The 22,645-nt window shown below is 45.3% G+C and overlaps 1 protein-coding gene and 1 pseudogene across 1 annotated transcript in view; one reads left to right on the top strand and one right to left on the bottom strand.

The window, feature by feature from the left end:
* The window catches only part of Stx12 (syntaxin 12), a 29,525-nt gene extending 23,065 nt beyond the window's left edge, over positions 1-6,460 (bottom strand). Inside the window, exon 1 of the mRNA XM_041652303.1 lies at positions 6,230-6,460. Within this exon, the coding sequence (XP_041508237.1) occupies positions 6,230-6,347 (118 nt within the window). The 5' untranslated portion in view covers positions 6,348-6,460. The remainder of the gene's footprint in view (positions 1-6,229) is intronic.
* Positions 6,346-8,050, top strand: LOC121448706 (annotated as a pseudogene).
* Positions 8,051-22,645: the final 14,595 nt, after the last annotated feature.

Genomic DNA, 22,645 nt, shown 5'->3' with positions numbered 1-22,645 from the left:
AGGCTTTTGTACTGGTTATGACAGTGAAGCCAACTCAGGGCTCTCTGCACAAAATGAGACTTATCCTCTGACGTCACAGAGGCAGTAAAAACTACCTATCACACTAACACACACACACCATATACACACACATTTATTAGGACTGAGCTACACCCTCAACCCTCCTTATAGAGACAGGGTCTTTAAAAATAGAACAAGTTATTTATTCTCAGGCGAGCTACAAACTCCTGATCCTCCGGCCTCAGCTCCTTGAAAGCTGCGATTTACCTTTTACAAAAACAGCTTGTCACGAGTGGTGGCGCACCTACAATTCTAGCACTTGAGAGGCAGAGACAAGAAAAGCAGAGGTTAAAGGCTAGCCTAGGCTACACAAGACCTTGTATCACCGCTCCCCCACACAAACCAACCAACCAAAGATCTAGTCACTAAACTAAACAGTAAATCTCTGAGGGGTGAGTGGAGAACTATGGTTGGAATGTAAAATGAAATTATAAATAAATAAATAAATGGGAAAAAAGTAAACATCTAAACTAAACTAAAAATTAGTACTGACAGTTACAGGTATAATATTCTATTTCATAAAGGAATGACATGTTGTTAAGACTTCCTCTTTGTTTTTAAGACAGGCTCTTGATATGTAGTCCTGCATAGCCTGGAACTAGCTCTGTAGCCCAGGCTGGCCTTGCAACTCAATGTGGTGATCCTCTGGACTCTGCCCCTCAAGTGACAGAATTGCAGGTATGGACCACTATGTTCAGCAAGACTGTCAATGTTTGATCCTTGGTTCCGCCACTTCCTAGCTGAGTGGTCTAGAGGAAATGACTACAGTCTTCTGTTCCTGCTTCCTCCCCTAAGAAGCAGGGGCACCAAGAGAAGCTTCATGTGGCTGATGGGGGATGAGATAACAGAGGCTAACTTTAGAATACTGACTGGCACATAAAAACACTCAACTAAGGATTGCTATTAATATCAAACTCAAGACCAAGAAAAATGTACTTAGCAATGATAAAAATCAATTAAGTACCTACTGAATGCCAACACACCCACTGCTGAGCCAGGCACTGTCTACAGAGAAATGTATAATGCATATCCTTCATCCCACAGAAGTAGCATTGCTCTAGTGACAAGGTCAAAAAGCTTGGCTTAGTTAAGGAATACAGACTACAAGTAGATAGTGAGGGAAAATTGCTTGTTATGTTTAAGGAAAAGGAGCCAAATGATAACAAACATTAGTATTCACTAGGTGGGGAGCAGGTACTGTTTGTCATCTTGAGACAGGGTTTCATGTAGCCAGGCTGAGGTTGGCCTTGAACTCCTGACTCCAAGGGTGAGGATTATAGATGCCCACTTTGTAGGAGACACTGGTTTAGTACTTTACACGGTTATCTCAGTCAGTCCTCAAACCCTATGAAATAAATAAGACCATGAGTGAGGAAACCACTTACAAAAGTGGTAAGAAGCCAAGGGAAAAGCCAAACTTAGTTCACAAACATTTAAATACTCAAAGGTTTCTTAGTTTTTCAGTAAACAAAACAGAGCCTGGCATGGTGGCACACCCCTTTATTCCCACCACTCGGGAACAGATCTCTGAGTTCCAGGCCAGCCAGAGTTACATACCCTGCCTCAAAAAAAAAGAGTCAGGCAGTCAGGCAGTGATGGCCTGTGCCTTTAATCCTAGCACTCAGGAGGCAGAGGCAGGTCAATCTCTTAGTTCAAGGCCAGCCTGTTCCAGAGAGCAGGTACCAGGACAGCCAGGGCTACAAAAAGAAATTGTCTTGAAAAAAACGAAACAAAACAAAACAAAAAAGCATGTCAGAGTTGAGGTCAGTGCCTCTATCTATGATTCTCGTGCTCAGGAAGCTGACACTGGAAGACATCCAGGAGGATAGCAGGAGCTACAAAGTGACAGGCTGCCTCTAATAATAACAATAGTTTTGTTTTTTTTTTTACAATTTCTCTTTTTAATATTTAACTATATGATTAGTCTGCCTACATGTATAACTGTGTACCATCTGTGTGCTTGGTGGCTGTGGGTGCTGGGAACTGGACCCAGGTCTTCTATAAGAACAACAAATGCTCTTAACCAATGAGGCATCTTTCCAGCCCCAATTTTAATAATTTTCTTTAAAAAGTTTAGGCATGCATAAATAAATAAATAGATAATAAACAAACAAAAATACAAATAAGTAAAGTTCAGGCTGAGTGTAGTGGTGCATGACTTTAGTCCCAGCACTGGGGAGTGTCTGTGAGTTCCAGGCCAGCCTGGTCTACATAGACATTATCTTAAGACAAATAAATAAAAGAAATCAGCCACATAAGGAAAGAAATGCTGTTCTTCGAGAGTTGACTGTAAAGCTCTTTGGGTTTTTTCCTACCTTTGCCTCAGAAACATCTGTCTTGACCCTTCAGAGGAGGTGGAGTTAGGGTTCTCCCCCCACACCCAGCATGTGCTGGGCGGCCATGCAGGCTGCCCTGTTTTAGGCTGATGTGCTCCACAACCCCAAACTCAAATCTGTGGTTGAACAGTTCAGAAAAAGAGGAACAGCCACTCTCAGGTTGCCATGTGCGAGTGGGTATGTGCTTTTGGGCATCCATTCTCAGAGAGTGCTTGGGTGTGTTGGCCGTGACTTTCACCTACATTCAGGACGCTTCAAGATTCTATGTGGCCCGATCCCTGCCTACCTCTCTGACTTCTTTTCCTACTTTGCTCCCTCTCTTTAACCCAGCCACACCTGCCTCCTTGCTAGTCTTTGTCACATCAAAGTCCTTGGGTTTGCCCTCAGCACACACGACCTTCCTCCACTGCTCACAGCGCTCTCTCCAATCTGGTTATCTGCTCATGCCAACATCGTCTCCTCAGAGGCCGTCCTCACCAGCTTACCACCCATCCCTTCTCCCTTCTCTGCTCTTTCTTTCCTCCACGCGCCTGCTACTACTTGATATTATTTATATGCACACACATGGATGCACGCAAGCATCCACACAGCACCGGCAGCACCTCGCTCTCTGCTCCCTCGCCAATCAACAGCAGCGCTCAAAGAATGCTTGCTGAATGAACGAACCTATCATGTTTCCAACTGCAGTAATTAGTAGAAAAATAGAATGAATAGCCATGTTTCCTACCTCAAACGAGCTAACACTCTAGCAGGGAAGAGGAACATATTACAAGAAAAGAATCCACAGCTTCAGGGTGCACACACACAACACACACGCAATCCGCTGTGCAATTTTTTAACCTTTCTCAGTCTGTTTCCTAACCCATAGGCTAGGAATATTTGTAATTATTTCGCAGGATTGTCATAAATTAAGATATCATATGTATCTTCTGGGTAGTAGTGACACAAGCCTTTCATCTCCGCACTCAGGAGGCAGAGGAAGACAAATCTCTGAGTTCAAGGCCAGCCTGGTCTGCAGAGTGAGTTCCAGAACAACTAGGGTTACTCAGAGAAACTCCGTCTTGAAGAAAAAGAAAAAAAAAGATATCACATGCAGAGTACTTTTTATGCCGACTAGTACACTACGTACTTAAACAGTAGCTACTAACATATTAATTGTTGACTCTAATGATCCCCTTGAGTCCAATGCCTAATCCACAGTAAATCAGTATCTACCACAACGATACCATTTCTATTCCCCCACACACACACCTTTTTTTGTTGTTTGGTTTTAAGACTCACTCTATAGCTCAGGCTGGCCTTGAACTCATGGAAACCGTCTTGCCTCAGCTTCCTGAGAGCTGGGATTACAGGCTTGACTCATCACACCTAAATTTTGGCTTTTCCCTGTTCCCCCTTCCCTCTCTCCCTTTTTCCTTTTGAAAAGGGTCTCACTATGTGGCCCAGGCTTGTCTTGAACTCACAATACAGTTTAGATGTGCCTCTAAGTCATGGCAATCCTCCTGTCTCAGCCTCTCAAATGCTATAAGTATGTACCACTAAGCAGAGCTTCAAATCTAATTTAAGTAAACACAAATTTGCTGTTAAAAGGATCTATGTCAGGGCTGGAGAGATGGCTCAGAGGTTAAGAGCACTGGATGTTCTTCCAGAGGTCCTGAGTTCAATTCCCAGCAACCACATGGTGGCTCACAACCATCTGTAATGAGATCTGGCACCCTCCTCTGGCATGTGGGCATACATGGAGGGAGAATGTTGTATACATAATAAATAAATCTTTTTTTTTGGTTTGTTTTTTTTTGAGACAGGGTTTCTCTGTGGCTTTGGAGCCTGTCCTGGAACTAGCTCTGTAGACCAGGCTGGTCTCGAACTCACTGAGATCCGCCTGCCTCTGCCTCCCGAGTGGTGGGATTAAAGGCGTGCGCCACCACCGCCCGGCCCATAATAAATAAATCTTAAAAAAAAAAAAAGAATCTATGCCAGTTCCTATGCCTACTACTCAGTTCAATACTCAAATACAGAATATTCCACAGAAAGACATTTAAATTAGGTTTAGTCTTTATGAGAAAACTTCAGTTTTGAAACAAATTTTCTTTCTTTTTTTTCTTTTTTTGATTTGTTTTTTGTTTGTTTTCAAGACAAGGTTTCTCTGTGAAGCCCCGGCTGACCTGCAACTCACTCTGTAGACCAGGCTGGCCTCGAACTCAGATCTGCTTGCCTCTGCCTCCTGAGTGTTGAGATTAAAGAGTATATACCCACTACCACCTGGCACAGAATTTTCTTTGACAGTTTTTTATTTATTCTTATTGTTTGTACACTATGTGGAACATACATACAAACTAATGGAAACACACACATTGTGCATGTAAGGGAAGAGTGTGTGGAGACCAGAGTACAACTTTGCCCCTTCCACCTTTCCATGGGCTCTGGGACACAAAGCAGGCCATCAGGCTCGCACAGCAAGCACCTACCCCTGAGCCTTCTTGTCTGCCCCTTGAACCAGGATTTGCTGATCTAACCTGTAGTACGGCTCCTTGACAAAAGGGAACTGGAAGACCAAGTACCACATTTTTCTAATGATCAATCACATTAATTGTGTTTCTAATATCTGGGTTTAACAAGCCGAATATTCTTCCTACCTCCAAACACCCAGTCCTAACCCTTCCCACTGAAACCCCACCTCTCAAATTCTACAATTTGCATTTAGATCTAAAAGCAAAGGGACAAGCTGGGTTTGGTGGTGCACATCTTTAATCCCCCCCGCTCTCAGAAGGCAGAAGGATCTCTGAGTTCAAGGCCAGCCTGGAACAGAGTGAGTTCCAGGACAGCCAGAGCTACAGAGAAATTCTGTCTCAAAAACAAAATAAAATAAAAGCAAAGCGATAGCTTATGCTTTAAAGTTTAGGACATATGTAATTCAGAACTGACCCTACCTATTAACAAGGTATAGCTAAACTCACAAAAACACAATAATAACACGGATGGTCGTCACCATTTTTTAAAGCAAAAGCTGCTTCTGTTCTGTTTACGAGGCTCTAGGCCGATTCTGAGTCCCCTGAGACAGCCTGTATTTGTCTCTCAGCTACAACCTTAGGCTCTGATGGTGCAGAATGAGGTTCAAGGAAAGCAGCGCTCAGTAAGCACTTGGAGCCAAGCGTCTCTGTGTACCATATCCGAGACAGAAAATGAAATCCTCATGCTCAAATTTTTAAAAACTTCTTTGCTACAAAAGACAACGTGAATTAAAAATGTTCCCGGTGCATCCTCTGTAATAAAACAGGAGTCCTCCCACCCCTTAAATACCAGTCATTGACTCTGATTTCCAAATTAATTACAGGAAGCACAGTGTATTAAACACACGCATTCGCCACTTCCCTGAATTGAAAGTTGCTGATGTCTGACGACCCGACCGCTGAGCAGAATAGGAACCCAAAGTCTCAACCAGCAAGCAAGCCCTGATCCAAACTGTGGAAAGCGAGGTGGGTGGGGAGGTGGCGATGACAGGAAAAATTCAGCTGACCACTGCGTCAAGTCAAGACTGTTGTTCACAGTCCTGGAGATGACACACGCTCCCTCCCACCCTCGGGCTGTCAAGTCAGCTCTGTTGACCCAACACGGTGAACTCACAACGCTCAAGATAGGGGTGTGGACCTCAAGGGCCCGAGCCTGACCCACCCGAGGAAGCAGCTCGCCGCACCCGGAGTGGAAGCTCACGGCGGCCCCGGCTGTGGCCTTGGCTGCCGCCGGGACCGGGCTCCGCGTCTTGGCAACCTCACCCAGGCCTGTCCCTCTGGTCGCCACCCCCCCCCCACACCCAGCTGGGTCCCCTCGCTCACTGGCTTGACTGATCCGCTGGATGTTGCCACTGCACGTCTGGATGATGCTGTTGAAGTCCCGGAGCTGGGGCCCCGAGGGCCCGGGATTCCGATACATGTCTAAGGGACCGTAGGACATGACAAGGAGCAGAAACCGGGTCGCGCTTCACGGCGCTCCTACCGGAAGCTGCCACTAGCCTGGCCCCGCAGCTGAGAAGAAAACCGGGAAGAGAAAGGGCGGGGGTAAGGAGCCACGACTGCGTGCGCACTGACCCCGCCCACTGACGGTGCGCAAGCGCAAACTCTGCCCTTGGTGCGCGTGCGCTGCTGTCATTTGCGAGTTTTTCAAACTGCTTGCAGCGAACGTCGTCGCCGCAGGACCGAACTTCTCCAGCTGCGCAGTTAGCAGCCTATAGACGGCTCGCCCTACGCTCTGCCGCGTGCCGGCCTCCAAAATGTCGATACGCACCCTACTGCTCGGTGCGGCACTGGCTCTCGGCCACCCTGCAAAACCGAGGTGAATGTATGAGCGTGGGATTGGACCCGTACAAATGCGATTGTACGGACAGGATTCTATGTTGAAAAATGTTCAACACCTACATTCTCTGACGAGAATAAAGTTACTGCTGAAGCCTACCGCCAGCACGGTGAACTCCATGCTCACCCACTTAAAGGGATTCTGGAACATTATCAATAGCATTCCCTTCCTGCGGAATTCAGTCAAGAGATACGTGTTGTCAACCAGATCGCATTTGATTGACAGCCCACCCACTTACAAGATACACACCGTACCTACAAAACTGGGAAGCCTTTTCCACCTCTCTTACTACACCAGAGCCCCTCCTCCTCTAGCAGATGCCTGCCCAACTCCCAAGGTGCGAAAAGGGAAAAAGGGCTTCCTGATTCAAAAGGTTCTGGGAAAAGTTCTAAGAAGAAAGTTTACCCCTGGTCCCCAGAGCATGAATATGATGTTTACGTTTTTCGCCTAGCACTTCACCCACCGCTATTTCAATACAGACCAGAAATTAAGACCTCCGTTCACCAGAGGACTGCACAAAGAAGGAACACCCAGAGTGGGTTGATGAGCGGCTCTCCAGAAAAGCAGGTTCATACTGATGGGAGGGACCCTCAAGATTGTGATCGAACAGCCCTTGAGTGGCATTACTTCAAACTGAAGTTTGACCCGACTTTTCAATCAACGGTTGCATTATCAGAACCGCATCGCTGTTGAGTTCTAACACACTCTGTCCTTGGCATCCTCTGTTGCCGACACTTTTCAAATTAAAGACCAGAGGTATACCTTTGATCATTTGCTCTACAACGACTCTATTACTCATAGAGCATGGACTGAACCAGTTCACTGACTTGTTCACCTTGCTATCTGCTGGCAGGGTTCCCATCAGTAGGAATGTCTCACTCAGTAGAACAAGCCACCACAACCTCAATAAACCACAGCAGACAGGTGAAATACCAAACTCTGAACGGGCACTGCAAACGCTTCTTCCTGAAGCCCAAAAAATCATCTCAAGAACTCGGGAGAGAAAGACACTGCTGGGTTGAAAGCTCATATATAGTGACATTGATACCATGGAGCTATTGCCCTACTGATAGAAAAACTTAGTCCAGATGCTGTTTCGGGGGATACCCTATTGGAAATCGGGGGCACCATTCTCCTTGGAAGGACTTAAGTCTAATCTTGTCTGTTCCATACTACAGGAAGCCAAGCACTTTTGGAGGAGAAGTAAGATCATCAACGCTGCCTCAATTCAATGTCTCCTCCACAATAACGTGAGGGGCTGTCCCTTCGCTCCACTAGGTGTTCCAAGCCCACTGCCTCCCTGAACAGCCACTGTTAGTGCAAGTTCTTTGGCACCAGACAGTGACTTAGATATCAGATCCCTCCAGATTTGGGGGAACACTAGATGGGGCAAATGACAGCAAATAGTTAGAGACCTCATTGAATAAGTTTCCCCAGCCATGTTATGTCTCCCCGGAGTCCACTGACAGCTTGCAAGAATTTTCGATCTGCATAACAGTGTATGAGATTACCTCAACCCTTACTTCCTACTCTGTTCTATTCTAAGAACCCAAGCTCAAATAAGGGAGAATTAGCAATCTTGAGATTCAGATCTGTAGCCAATCAGTGGCTCTTATGGGTTTCAAGCTATTTTTCTTTCTCCCTCCACTCATAATCTAAGCAATAAAGCAATAATATTTGTTGGGAACACATTGTGCGTGAATCCTCACTTTAGGGCACTGATTTGTAAACATTTCACAGCAAGGAAGCACCCCCGTTTTTATCTTTAAAGTAGATTTTAAAAATTAATTTTTATTTTATATACATTGATGTTTTGCCTGTATGTATATCTGGGTGAGGGTGTTGGATCCCCTAGAACTGGAATTACAGACAGCAGTGAGCCACCATGTGGATGCTGGAAATTGAACTCGGGTCCTCTGGAAGGGCAGTCAGTGCCCCAATGGCTGAGCCATCTCTCTAGCCCATGAAGTAGATTTTTTTTTAGTGCAACAAAAGTTAACACAGAAAAGTAAGCATTATTTTCCCTTTTACAGGTGAGAAAATTAGGACATAGAATATTTATCACCTTGAGGTTTGATTGGAAACCCAAACACTAAACTAACTCTCTCACTGCTTCCCTAAACCCATTCCCAGGGGAGATGACTCAGCAAGCAAAGGCATGTGCTGTCAAGCCTGAAGACCTGAGTTCAAGCCCAAGGATCCCCATAGTAGAAGGAGACAGTCGGCAAATTTTCCTCTGACCTCCTGTACCTTTTTGTGGCAAGCAACAGACACGCACACACACACACACACACACAAATCTAGTTTCTAAATGTTTTTAAAAACCTCATTTCCCAGCCGGGCAATAAGCTGATGAGGACTTCCAGGTCACTTCCTCAAGAGGGCACCAGATCTCATTAATTACAGATGATCGTGAGTCACTGTGTGGTTGCTGGAAACATCTATAATGAGATCTGGTGCCCTCCATGCCAGCAGCACGTTGTATGCATAATAAATAAATTTTAAAAAATCTAATCCAATTTTACAAAACTCATTATCTGTCGAAGTTTCTCCAAAGAATCTGCTTATTTCTAGCCGGGCGGTGGTGGCGCACGCCTTTAATCCCAGCACTCGGGAGGCAGAGGCAGGCGGATCTCTGTGAGTTCGAGACCAGCCTGGTCTACAAGAGCTAGTTCCAGGACAGGCTCCAAAACCACAGAGAAACCCTGTCTCGAAAAACCACAAAAAAAAAAAAAAAGAATCTGCTTATTTCTATCAAATGTGTGTGGTCTTGGCTGGCCTGGAACGCCTTATGTAGACCAGGCTGTCCTCAGGCTCATAGATCTCTCCCTGCCACTGCCTCCTAGAGGCCAAACAAGAATTTCTCAGCTATTTCCTGAAAATCTGAGCACTCTGGAATCTAGCTGCAAAATGATTTTATAGAATGTTCCATTTTGTGAGCATGTGGCAAAAGGGAAAACATGGACAGGACGGGACGTTGCACTGGAGGGCTACTGATGACCATGAAGGGAGCTGTAGTTGCCTGCATCCTACACCCAGCATTCATAACTAGGAATAAGCCTCTCTATGTGATTTATTTGGGGGCTGGGTGGTGGACCCCCCCCTAAAGGAAAAAAGAGTAAAACATCACTCAAAACTGGTTGTTAATATTCTAATAAAATCTGAATATGGAGGCATGTACCTTTAATCCACCAGCACTTAGGAGGCAGAGGCAGGGAGAGCTCTGTGGGTTCAAGGCCAAGGCAAACTGGGTCTACACAGCAAGTTCTGGGCCATCCAGGAATATACGGTGAGACCCTTTCTCAAAAAAAAACAAAACAAAGCCGGGCGGTGATGGCGCACGCCTTTAATCCCAGCACAAAACAAAACAAAACAACAACAACAAAAAAAAAAACATAGTAAGGGCTCACTGGGTGAGAGCCCTGAGTTTGAATACCAGTAGCACCCAGGTAAAAAGCTGAACACGGTGGCTGGGGAGACGGCCTAGCAGTCAAGAGTGATGTCCTTGGGTTCGGTTGGTTCCCAGCACCCGTTTGGTGGTTCATAACCACCCATAACTCTAGTTTCAGAAGGTCTGATGCCCTCTTCAGGTACCAGGCACACATGGTACATGGAGGCAAAATACATAAAATAAATGTCTTTTTTTTTTTTTTTTTTGGTTTTTTGAGACAGGGTTTCTCTGTGGCTTTGGAGCCTGTCCTGGAACTAGCTCTTGTAGACCAGGCTGGTCTCGAACTCACAGAGATCCGCCTGCCTCTGCCTCCCAAGTGCTGGGATTAAAGGCGTGCGCCACCACCGCCCGGCAAAATAAATGTCTTTAAAAAAAAAGGAAAGAAAAAAACCTAGCTGGGCAGTGATGGCATATGCTTTTAATCCCAGCACTCTGGAGGCAGAGGCAGGTGGATCTCTGTAAGTTTGAGGCTAGCCTGGTCTACAGAGCAAGTTCAGGACAGTCAGGGCTACACAAAGAAACCTTGTCTCAAAAGAAAAAAAGAAAGAAAGAAAAAGCTGGACATAGATGCACATGCCTGTAACCAATCAATGAGGAGCAGATACATATGGGTCCCCAGAATTCACTACTCAGCCAGCCTAGGCAAAGAGGGGAGATTCCAGTTCAGTGAGAGAGCCTGCCTCAAGGCATTAGCGCAGAGAACAAGAGAAGAAATCCTACATCCTAGCCGGGCGGTGGTGGCGCACGCCTTTAATCCCAGCACTCGGGAGGCAGAGGCAGGCGGATCTCTGTGAGTTCGAGACCAGCCTGGTCTACAAGAGCTAGTTCCAGGAGAGGCTCCAAAACCACAGAGAAACCCTGTCTCGAAAAACCAAAAAAAAAAAAAAAAAATCCTACATCCTCTGAATGTGCACACTCACGCTCAGGCACCTGTATATTTATGTGCACACACCATTCACACACATAGCACAACACAAAGAAAAACATCTAATAGTCCTTATGATTCATAGTTTTATGTCAAAATCTATGGTTTATTGCACAGCTTTAATGCATTAGAGATTCCTAACATAAGGCACTGAAATGTATCAGTTTGAATGCATTAATAATAAACATAGCCGGGCGGTGGTGGCGCACGCCTTTAATCCCAGCACTCGGGAGGCAGAGGCAGGCGGATCTCTGTGAGTTCGAGGCCAGCCTGGTCTACAAAGGGAGTTCCAGGACAGGCTCCAAAGCTACAGAGAAACCCTGTCTCAAAAACCAAAAAAAAGCCGGGCGGTGGTGGCACACGCCTGTAATCCCAGCACTTGGGAGGCAGATACAGGTGGATCTCTGTGAGTTCAAGGCCAGCCTGGTCTACCAAGGGAGTTCCAGGACAGGCTCCAAAGCTACAGAGAAACCCTGTCTCGAAAAACCAAAAAAAATAAAAAAAATAAAAAAACCAAAAAAAAAATAAAATAAAATAAACATAAAGTCCCCAATAACAGACTGATGTCACATTAAGGACAGAACTGAAACACTTCCTTCCTCTTTGTATCATTTAACCTACAGCAAGCTGCCTGAATTCTCTCCTTTGCTCTCCATGTCTTCCATTGTCTGTCACAAAGGCCTTCTGCTCTGTATTTACCGAACAGCACAGAGAGCAGGGGGCAAGGAACGAGGGACACCTTACAGAAATCTTTAACAGGGTTTTACAAAGGATTAAGTCCCTGACTCCAGCTGACCCCAGCTGACCAGATAACAAACACTATCCAGCGCTCACGGTAGATAGTCGTTTTCTAAGGCCACTTTCAGCAAGTTTTTTATTTCCAGCTACTGATTATCATAACATACATGCATTCCTCTAGGCCGGGGGCATGGGGAAGTACATAATTTAGGACTGTGGCTATGCATTAGCTTACGCTGTAAAAGATGATTACATTGAAAATCCAGGACAAACAAGGTTGGCTCTTTGTTCTTAGGGAGAGGTTAAACAAATAGGCTGGAAACACCCAGGCTAGCAAGTCTTTTTTTTTTAATTTATTTATTTATTATGTATACAATATTCTTTCTGTGTGTATGCCTGAAGGCCAGAAGAGGGCACCAGATCTCATTACAGATGGCTGTGAGCCACCATGTGGTTGCTGGGAATTGAACTCAGGACCTTTGGTAGAGCAGGCAATGCTCTTAACCGCTGAGACATCTCTCCAGCCCCCAGCAAGTCTTTTTTAAATTATTGTTATTGTTGTTTTTTTGAGACAAATTCTCACTATGTAGATCTGGATGTCTCGGAACTCACTATGTAGACCAGGCTGGTCTGAAACTCACAGAGATCCACCTGCCTCTGCCTCCCAAGTGCTGTTGTTATGGCAAAACAAAACAAAACAAAAAACCCCTCCATTTCATGCTAGGCATCCACCTAGGTAACCATTAGCTGTTTACCTCTAACTCCAGTCCCTGGAAAGTAAGTTCCTAGTAACCCTGACTCCGTGACCTCGCCCACCTACCCAGAAATGTACAGCCATGACCATCTCCTTATTCTGTTTTCACTAACTGCTTTCTGGTTTCTGTAACCTGCTTACACAGACATTCAGGTTGCCTTGACTACCTAATCTTGGCAGAGCTAAATAGCTCTTGGCTTGTTTGTGCAGATACGCAAGGTCTACTTGGGGTTTTCCCCTTTCAAAAGTCTTCCCTCCCCCCCTTTGCACAGCAGTCTCAAGTCTGCTTCAGAAATTGTGGTTCTACTAGTGGTAATCAATAATCTTTGAATTATAATTGGATTGAGTCTATGATCTTTTCCCAGGGGTCAGGAATTCCAAAACACTGGGATCCAAGGCACTTACCACTGTGACCAGCAACACTGTTAAAGTTTTTGGTTGTCTTTGTTGTTGTTATTTTTGGTTTTTTGAGACAGAGTTTCTTCCCACCCACCCCATTCCACCTCACCTCCACTCTGAGTCGGGGTTTCTCTGTGAAACAGTCCTGGCCGTCCTGGAACTCACTCTGTAGACCAGGCTGACCTCAAACTCACAGGAATCCCTGTGCCTCTGTCTCCCAATTGCTGGAATTAAAGACTTGTGCCACCACCCCCCAGCAAGACTGGGTTTCTTTATGTTGCCTGGAATCTACTGGAACTCGCTCTGTAGACCTCAGAGATCCACCTGCCTCTGCCTCCCGAGTGCTGGACTAAAGGAGTGTACCACCTGGCTACTCTTAAATCCCAAGTGTGTTTTTTTTTTGTTTTTTTTTAAATATTTATTTTATTTATTTATTATGTATACAATATTCTGTCTGTGTGTATGCCTGAAGGCCAGAAGAGGGCACCAGACCTCTTTACAGATGGTTGTAAGCCACCAGGTGCTTGCCGGGAATTGAACTCAGGACCTTTGGAATAGCAGGCAATGCTCTTGATCTCTCCAGCCCCCCAAGTGTGTTTTAACTTTGGTGGTGTAGTCTAGTGAAAGTTCCAGTCTCTTAGAATGAAAGAAATATTTTCATCATACTGAATTGCTACAGAAAATTTTAGTAGGTTTCATTTTTCTTTTTTCATTTTCATGTGTGTATGGATGGTGTGCATATGTGTGTACGCATGGTTGCAAGTGTGTGGGTGCACATGTGTATTCCTGCATGTGGAGGTACAAAGCTGATGTCAGGAGTCCTCCTCAGTCACTCTTCCACCTTATTCACGAAGGCAGTCTCTTCATCAAACCCAGAACTTCCTGTTGACATCCTCGGTCTCCAAGGTCACAGGCGGAAACCACGGGTGAAGGAGCCACCACGCTCGTGAGCATGATGGGGAACCTCCCTCAGCCAATAGCCTTTGAGAGGCTGGACTAGGTTGGGCGTGGCCTTGAATACCAAAAAGCCTGTGGGCTCATCACCACACCTGGATGTTGGATTCTGTTCCTGTTCCTTGTTGTGATCCGTGCATTCTTCTTTAATAAAGAACACCTTATTATAGCCTATTCGGAGCTAGTGTGGGATTATTTAATTAGTGTTCCTCTTCCTCTGAGGCGTTCCTCTTCATCTGGAGCCCAACATGGGGCTGACTATATCCACGTAAAACCTGGAAAAGCTTAGAAAGGAACTCTAGACACAAAGGAACAGAGTTAAGCGTGGGCTTCTTGGTATCCAGCATTATTTTTTTTTCCCCAGATGGGCTCTGTTTGTTGTTGGTGAACACGGGTGTCACAGCTCCTGTAAGAGAGGTCTTCCCAATTCAGTGGTAGCAGAAAAAAAAAACAAAACAAGCCGGGCGGTGGTGGCGCACGCCTTTAATCCCAGCACTCGGGAGGCAGAGGCAGGCGGATCTCTGTGAGTTCGAGACCAGCCTGGTCTACAAGAGCTAGTTCCAGGAGAGGCTCCAAAACCACAGAGAAACCCTGTCTCAAAAAACCAAAAAACAAACAAACAAACAAACAAACAAAAACCATGCAGTTTCAAAATGGTGACTTCCTGGTTCAGGCTAGTTGCACGAATGAACAGCTCTGGCTCTTTCAGGAGGCCGAGCACTTAAATTGCTTTTTTTTTTTTTTTTTTTTGGTTTTTTCGAGACAGGGTTTCTCTGTGGTTTTGGAGCCTGTCCTGGAACTAGCTCTTGTAGACCAGGCTGGTCTCGAACTCACGGAGATCCGCCTGCCTCTGCCTCCCGAGTGCTGGGATTAAAGGCGTGCGCCACCACCGCCCGGCAATGTGTAGCCCAGGCTGGCCTCGAACTCGTGATCCTCCTGCCTCTGCCTCCTTCAGCAAATCCTACCGTCGTGCGCCACCACAACCGGCTACAAATTGCTTAATGGTGACACAGACTCATTGCAATGCTGGAGCTGGGGCAATATGTGTAGCATGAACTGAGCCACACAGTTGGTCCTAGCCATGCCTACTTACATTTTTTTTTTTTTAGAGAAGCGTTCCTGGTCAAAAAATAACTACAGATACACACACAATAAAGACAAATCCAGATGGAAAAGACCTCTAAATGGGTCACAGTGTTGGAAAAATGTACGTAGGCTTGGGAGAAAGAAGAAAAAGAGTATAGAGAGTTATAAAAAGAAGTAAATTGTTTAAAAATCATAATAAAACAAAGCCTTTAAAGAGACAGAGTACAGACAGTCATAGATTAAAGGAGTAAAGGAAAATAAGCTACATAAAGATGGATAATACACAGAGAGTCTGGATTATGTATATGATTATGTTTTCTTTGAATTTTTTGACTGTGAATGAGCTAAGTTCAGAGAGATATTTCATTGTATGGGCTGTTAAGATAAACGAACATGTATACTTTAAAGGTATCTTGATTCAAACTTTGGATCTAAGGATATGTTGCTTTGTAAAAGAAGTTCTTCTTTTGTTTCCACAGATGATGGGAACCTGTGGATTCTTTCCAGGCTAATATGGTTTGATGGGCCAAGATTCTCCATAAAACCCCCAAAACACTTCACCCAACAAAAAGCAGGAAGCAGTTTTGAGAAAAATACGCCCAAATACCCTAAATGATTGTTTATAAATGTTTGTTTACATTTAAAGGGGGATATGCTTTGCATTGCTATGGATCTTGGTTTATAGATACAAATTTAAGGTCAATTTTGTTGTATGTATATTTCTGCTCTTGATTAAGGTATTGTGTTAGTGCAGACCATTTAAAGATGTAATATATAAGCCAGGCAGTGGAGGCCCAAAGAAAAATCTCTCTGCAAGTATGACTAGTAGAACACTACTTATTGACTTATTGAGATTTTAATGTGAAATTTTAATTAGTGTGTTTTAAAATTTTTATGTTTTAAAAATCTATTGTTATTCTAAATAATGTGTATATATGTGTCTGTCTGTCTGTCTATCTATCTATGGGTATGTGCACCTGAGCACAGCTGCCCTCAAAGTCCAGAAGAGGGTATCAGATCCCCTGGAGCTGGAGTTACCAGCAGTGTGAGTTGTACAACGTGGGTGCTGTCCTCTGCAAGAGTAATGCTGCTCTTACCACTGAGTTATCTCCCCAGTCCCATATATGTGTTTTACATTCGTAATTGTATGGTGCACCACTTGAAATATTATATCTAATTCTTTTGGAATGATAAGAGTGTAAGAAGATTAAACAAACTCTGTTTCCGAGCCAGGTCATTTCTTGAAATATATAAATTTACCTCAATAAACTATTAACCTGTGGTTTTGTTTTACTTATTTTTATTTCATGTACATTGGCGTTTTGCCTGCATGCATGTCTGTGTGAGGGTGTCAGATCCCCTGAAACTGGAGTTACAGACAGTTCTGAGCTGCCATGTGGGTGTTGGGAGTTGAACTAGAATTGAGCACTGAGCCAACTCTCCAGCCCTTGTGTACGGTTTTGTCGGGGTGGGGAGAGTGTTTGCGATTTGAGACAAGCAAGGTCTCACTCTGCTCAGGCTGACCTCCCATCCACCACAATCCTCCTATCACAGCCTCCCCAGGGAAGAGATTACAGATGCCCCCAAGCCTAGATAATTCTACTGTGTATGTGTGTGTTTCTGTGTGGGTATGTGTGCATAAGTGTGCACACGCCTGTGGAGGACAGTCCTTCAGTATCACTCCTCCAGTGCTGATCATCTTGATTTCTCTAATATGTGTGTGTATGTGCGTGCGTGTGTGCATGTGTGTGTGTATGTTTGTGAACTCACGTGTGCATGTGTGTTGAGTGTGGAGACTAGAGATTGACATTATGTCTTTTCTTCAGTCACTCTCATTTTGGGACGGGGTCTCTCACTGAACCTGGAGCCACCAACTCAGGCTAAACTAGCTGTCCAGTGAGCCCCAGGGACCCTGTCTGCTAGCACTGAGACTACAGGTAAGTGGGCCACACCCTTCCTTTATGTGGACGCTGGGGATCCCAATTCAGTTCCTCATGCTTGAGCAGCAATTTAGCAACACAACGGAGATCTCCCTAGTCTCTTTGCAATTTGTTCTGAGTCAGGAGTTTTCATCAAGGACCTGGAACTTGCTGGGCATCAATCACGCTGGATAGTCTGCCTGGTCAGCCAAGGGATCTGCCTGTCTCTGCCTCCCCAGCTCTAGGATTGGAAGTGTGTGCTCGTTACTCCTGGCTTTTTAGTACACCTGGCTTTTGTTGTTGCTGTTGTTTTTGGTTTTTCCCCCGAGACAGGGTTTCCCTGTATAGCCCTGTCACCTGGCTTTTTAAAGGGGGGCGCTAGGGCTCAAACCCCAGTCCTCATACTAGCAAGGCAAACACCTTACCAACTGAACTATTCTCCCACCCTGGCCCTAACTTTATCATTCCTTAAGAGCTTTTTAAACCGGGCGGTGGTGGCGCACGCCTTTAATCCCAGCACTCGGGAGGCAGAGGCAGGCAGATCTCTGGGAGTTCGAGGCCAGCCTGGTCTACAGGAGCTAGTTCCGGGACAGGCACCAAAGCTACAGAGAAAACCTGTCTCAAAAAACAAAAAACAAAAAAAATTAAATTTAAAAAAAGAGCTTTTTAGACACTAAGCATTGGAAATGCATTTTATATTCACAATCAGCGATCTCCAAGACAGCGTGCACCTGATGAAGACTACGACTACCAGCCATCTGAGAAAGGTACCTTCACTGACTAGATGTTGCAAGGGAAACCATACCCTGGAGGAACCGTGGGCTATGTCACCAGATACCAGATGAAGGGAAGTTTGTGGGGGCAGAGAAACAGCCTTGGGCTTCACCTCTGTTTCGGCTTGGTTTCTGCAGTACAGAGGATTAGCCCTTAGGGTGAGCCTGCCAGGTGAACACTGAGCCACAGAAGCTGCGTTTTGATCGCTTCAGAGCGCACGGGGCTGTGTAAAGGGATTATCAGCAGGCCTGAGTTATCAAGAGGGCTCAGGATCCTGTTTCCTTGGAAACCACCACGTGAAAATAGATGTGGGATGCTGTCGTTGGAAACCTTATCTGGAGCTCTGCACCTGTCTTAGACACTAGGACATTCCTCTGTGTCCAAATACCCACACCTTTCAGTAAATGGTAAAACGTGACATTCGTACAGACATCCCAAACAGCAAAACTCCTTACAATCTGGGACTCTAGAGAGTAAGATCTCCTGGCGTTAGTCCTTTTGTTAATTAACAAAAAAACAATCTTCCCAGGATTCCCTTAAGAAAGATTTGCATCTTTGTACAGATAAGAGAATTGGCGTGCTCTGAGATTCTGGGTGCTTGCTCCCCGTCACGCAGCTGTTGAGTGGCAGCCAGGATTCATATGTCCTCTGTAGCCCAGGAGTACCACCCCTGCCCAAAAGATGCATGCACGTGGTCTTAAGCCAGCTGTGCTCCCAGCAGCATCTTCTTGGACTAAGCAGCATCTCTCAGTACCTTGTTTTATTGACTTAGATGGGCTTTGCAACGGAATGCATAAAGTGTTCAGAGTTCAGTGTGTCATGTTGCTCACTGATGTAAACACCAGACGACCCGAGACAGAATCCTCATCACCCGGGAAAGTTTCGGCTTATGTTCCTTTCAACCAATTGTCCTCCACCACCAGATGTCACTTTCGGATTTTTATAGCTTCATGTTGCCATTATTGTAATACATCTGGTGGCTCACTCCAGGCAGTTTCTTTTCTATTTGGACAATTGGGTTTTTTGGTTTACGTTTTTTGTTGTTTTGAGACAGCATCTCTCTATGTAGCCCTAAAATTTGCTATGCAGACAAGATGGCTTCAAATGCAGAAGCTTCTAGAAGAGCTAGTTCCAGGACAGGCTCCAAAGCTAAAGAGAAACTGTCTCAATGAAAAGAAAAAAAAAGAGAGAGAGAGACAATATTTTTTATACCCAATGAGGACTGAGAGTTTCCAATAGGTCCAAGGGGAAAACAGTTATAATTATTTGAAAAATTAATTGGCTATAAAGAATTAGCTAAAATGAAAAAAAACAGAAAGTAAAGTTCTGTTTTGTTAGATTTTATTTTTCCTTGAGACAGGGTTTCTCTGTATCGCCCTGGCTGTCCTAGAACCTGCTCTGTAGACCAGGCTGGCCTCAAACTCACAGACATCCGCCTACCTCTGCCTCCTGAGTGCTGGGATTAAAGACATGCACCACCACATCCGGTTTAGATTATAACTTTTAACAGGAAGGTTGAACTGCAATTCGTATTTTTCTTTTTTTGAGTCAGGTCTCATTATATATTCCTGGTTATCCTAGAACTTGTAATGTAGACCAGACTGACCTCAAACTTACCAGCCTCTGCTGGGTTATAGGCGTGTACCATCATGCCAGGCTGAAAGTCTCAGTCTGAAGCCCAGAGTAAGTTCAAATTTCACCTAGTCATGTCTCTGACTCCCAAGAGCTGGGATTACAGGCTCGAGCCACCTAGTTCAGATGGTGGTAAAAATTTAATTTACCGGAAGCAAAAAAGTGGCCAGAGCTGGAGCTGTGTCTTGATGGTAGAGCAGTGGCCTGGGAAACACAAAGCCCAGTGCAGAGGAGACAGAGGAAGGTTCATTCTAAGGTGTCCATCACCTTCCCTCTCAAGTAACAAAAAGAGGCGGGGCTGGAGAGATGGCTCTATGTTAGACCATTGGCTGCTCTCCCAGAAGACCCAGGTTCCAGTCTTGGCACCACAGGGCCTGTAATTCCAATTCTGGGGGATCTGATGCCCTCTTCTGGCCTCTCTAAGCAACACACATGCCTGTAGTGCACAGATATACATGCAGGCAAAGCATCTATATACATTAAATGCTTTTCTATTTTTTATTTATTTATTTATTTTTGGTTTTTTCGAGACAGGGTTTCTCTGTGGTTTTGAAGCCTGTCCTGGAACTAGCTCTTGTTTCTCTGTGGTTTTGGAGCCTGTCCTGGAACTAGCTCTTGTTTCTCTGTGGTTTTGGAGCCTGTCCTGGAACGAGCTCTTGTAGACCAGGCTGGTCTCGAACTCACAGAGATCCGCCTGCCTCTGCCTGCCAAGTGCTGGGATTAAAGGCGTGCGCCACCACCGCCCGGCTTAAATGCTTTTCTAAAAAAGAAATAGAAGATAGGGTGTGGTGGCACACTCTTTAACTCAGTACTTGGCAAGCAGAGACGGGGGACCTCAGAGTTCCAAACCAGCCAGGGCTATACAGCGGGACCCTGAACAGAAAGCATTGCTTCTAAGGAAGCACGGATACTGACAGCTTACACCACTGCACGGACGCAGGGTAGAGCACGGGCTTACAGTTTCCATGAATGCTACTTCATCCTCACTACAACCTTAAGACAGAGACAAGAGCCTGGCAGCGATGTTGCACTCCAGGAGGCAGAGGTGCCCTCAGAGGTCAGATGACGGGGTCAGGTCCCCTGGGCTGGAATTATAGATGATTGTGAACTATCATATGGGTACTGGGAACTGAACCTGGGCCCTCTGGAAGAATAGCCTATGCTCTTAACCAGTGAGCCATCTCTCCACCTCAACCCTAGTGATTCTTGCTCCTGGGGTGAACATGTGGGTTTTCCTTCCCCCTGCTGGAATGTTGGTAATTTTGCCTCTGCAACCATTAGGATGGTGGAGAAATTACGGAACCGTCTTGTCTGAAGGCAGGACATAAAGTACACTGCAGCTTCTGCCTAGCTCTTGGGTCCGTTTTAGTTCCAGAAGCTACTCCGTGTGACAGATTCTAAGATCGTCATAACAGCTCCCATCCCGCATGCACTTCTACTGTCATTAAACCAGGAGGAAAAATCTGTGTCCTCTCCTTGAGTTTGCACGGGTTTCTGACTACTTTAATGAGTATACAGTGGCCATGAGGGCATGTGACCTCTAGAGCAGGTAACAGAACACAGCTACTGCCTTATTCACGATAACATTGCTGCTTGGGGTCTCAATATACGGCCTAAGTCTGATTACCTTGAGGCCACCATGCCAGGGAAGGCTACATTACATAGAAGGGACCCAAGTGACCAGTTAGAACTCTTCTGCTTCCACTCACACAGCCCAAGTACAGCACTGAGGGGGCCAACTCCAGCCCCATGATCTTTCAGTCTTCCTAGCTGAGAACCTAGCTATGGAACAGAAACCAGTTCTTGTCCTTGCCCTACTGAAATTATCGAACAGAGCCTGCAGGCATTTGACAACTGTTGAGTCATTAAAATCTGGCCATTTGTCTCACAGTAATGGTAACAAGAACCCTGCTACTCCTGACAGGTTTTAAATTCCCCGTTAGTTTACAAACAGGATAATCTACCTTTAGGGTGCCAGGGAGACAGGATATGTCTACAGGTGAACCAAAAAGATATAAACACATGGGCCAGGTGCAGCTCAGTGGTGCACTGTTGGCCTCGCCTGAGCAGCCCTGGGTTCCACCCCCAGCACAGAAAAGAAAAAAAACAGGTGAGAGCAAGGGAGGGAGAGGAGAAAGGGGAGGAAGACAGAACCCAGCAACTGAGTCAAAATGTTTATCTGAGTCAATATGAATTTTATTAACACGCATTTGCCAAAGTCTGTACAAACCAAAACATTCCTATGTTTTAAAATGTCCATTATTACAAACATACAAAGAAACGGAAGGTGTTACCAAAAGTTACTCAATTTCATGGTAAAATGCTGTCATGATTTAAAAAAAAAATCAACATTTCAAGACTGAGGTTTCCCTTTTACCTTTCAGGAGCTCATGATAGTTTAGAAACTGTATAGGTTTGCTGAATATTAAATGCTAAGACCTTAAAAAAAGATTTAGTATAAAACTAAATGAGCGTCTGTATACTCTCACACTTCCCAGCCACAATTTCTCAGTTTGATGTTTTGTTTAAGAAACCACGACTGTCGTTCTTTTCTACCATCTTTCCCCAGCTAGCACAAACGCATCTGAAAACACTGTATGACAGACAGTAGTTATCTTTGCTTACAAGATTCTCCTTCAGAAAGGTACGAAGTGACTCGCTCAGCAGTTCTCCCGCACTCTCTACCCGGTGACATGATAACAACACTCCGAGTCTCCTCCCGGAGGAGACAGCCCTCCTGTCCTCATGTCTGCAGCTGTCCATCTGTGAGAATGCAATCGCAGTCTACAGAACCTGCGGGGAACAGCAAACTCCACTGCCCAACGCTGGGGATGTGAGACAAGTGTTACCTGTCTTCATGATCCGTTCTGACTCCAGCACCACCTGCACTGATCCCAGGGCTGGTTCTGGGTCATGGCACACACTACCCTCCCCCTTCCTGCCTGCCTGCTGTGTGAAGACGAGAGAAGAGCACACTCAGGGAGGCCCAGCTGCTCCCTGGAGTACTTGTTTTCTAACATCGTCACTAAGAAGGGGGGGCGCAGAGGATGGGGCGAGAGGAAGGGAGGTGCAGTGAGATTCTCCCCATCACACAGCCCACGTCTAAGCAGCCCTGCTGACCCCGGAAACACTCAAGTTCAAATCTTATCACACTTGAATCTGCTCATGGTAAATAATAATAATAATAAAAAAAAAGTTAACAGCCTGGTATGACAGCTGACACAAGCAAGAAACAGGTGTTTTTAAAAAAAGAAGTGGCAGTGTGGG

The sequence above is a fragment of the Microtus oregoni genome, unplaced genomic scaffold (genome assembly GCF_018167655.1).
Source record: "Microtus oregoni isolate MIOR12 unplaced genomic scaffold, Mior012 000005F_ref0000423, whole genome shotgun sequence".
Taxonomy (NCBI): Eukaryota; Metazoa; Chordata; class Mammalia; order Rodentia; family Cricetidae; genus Microtus; species Microtus oregoni.
This window is presented reverse-complemented; position numbering and strand designations above follow the sequence as displayed.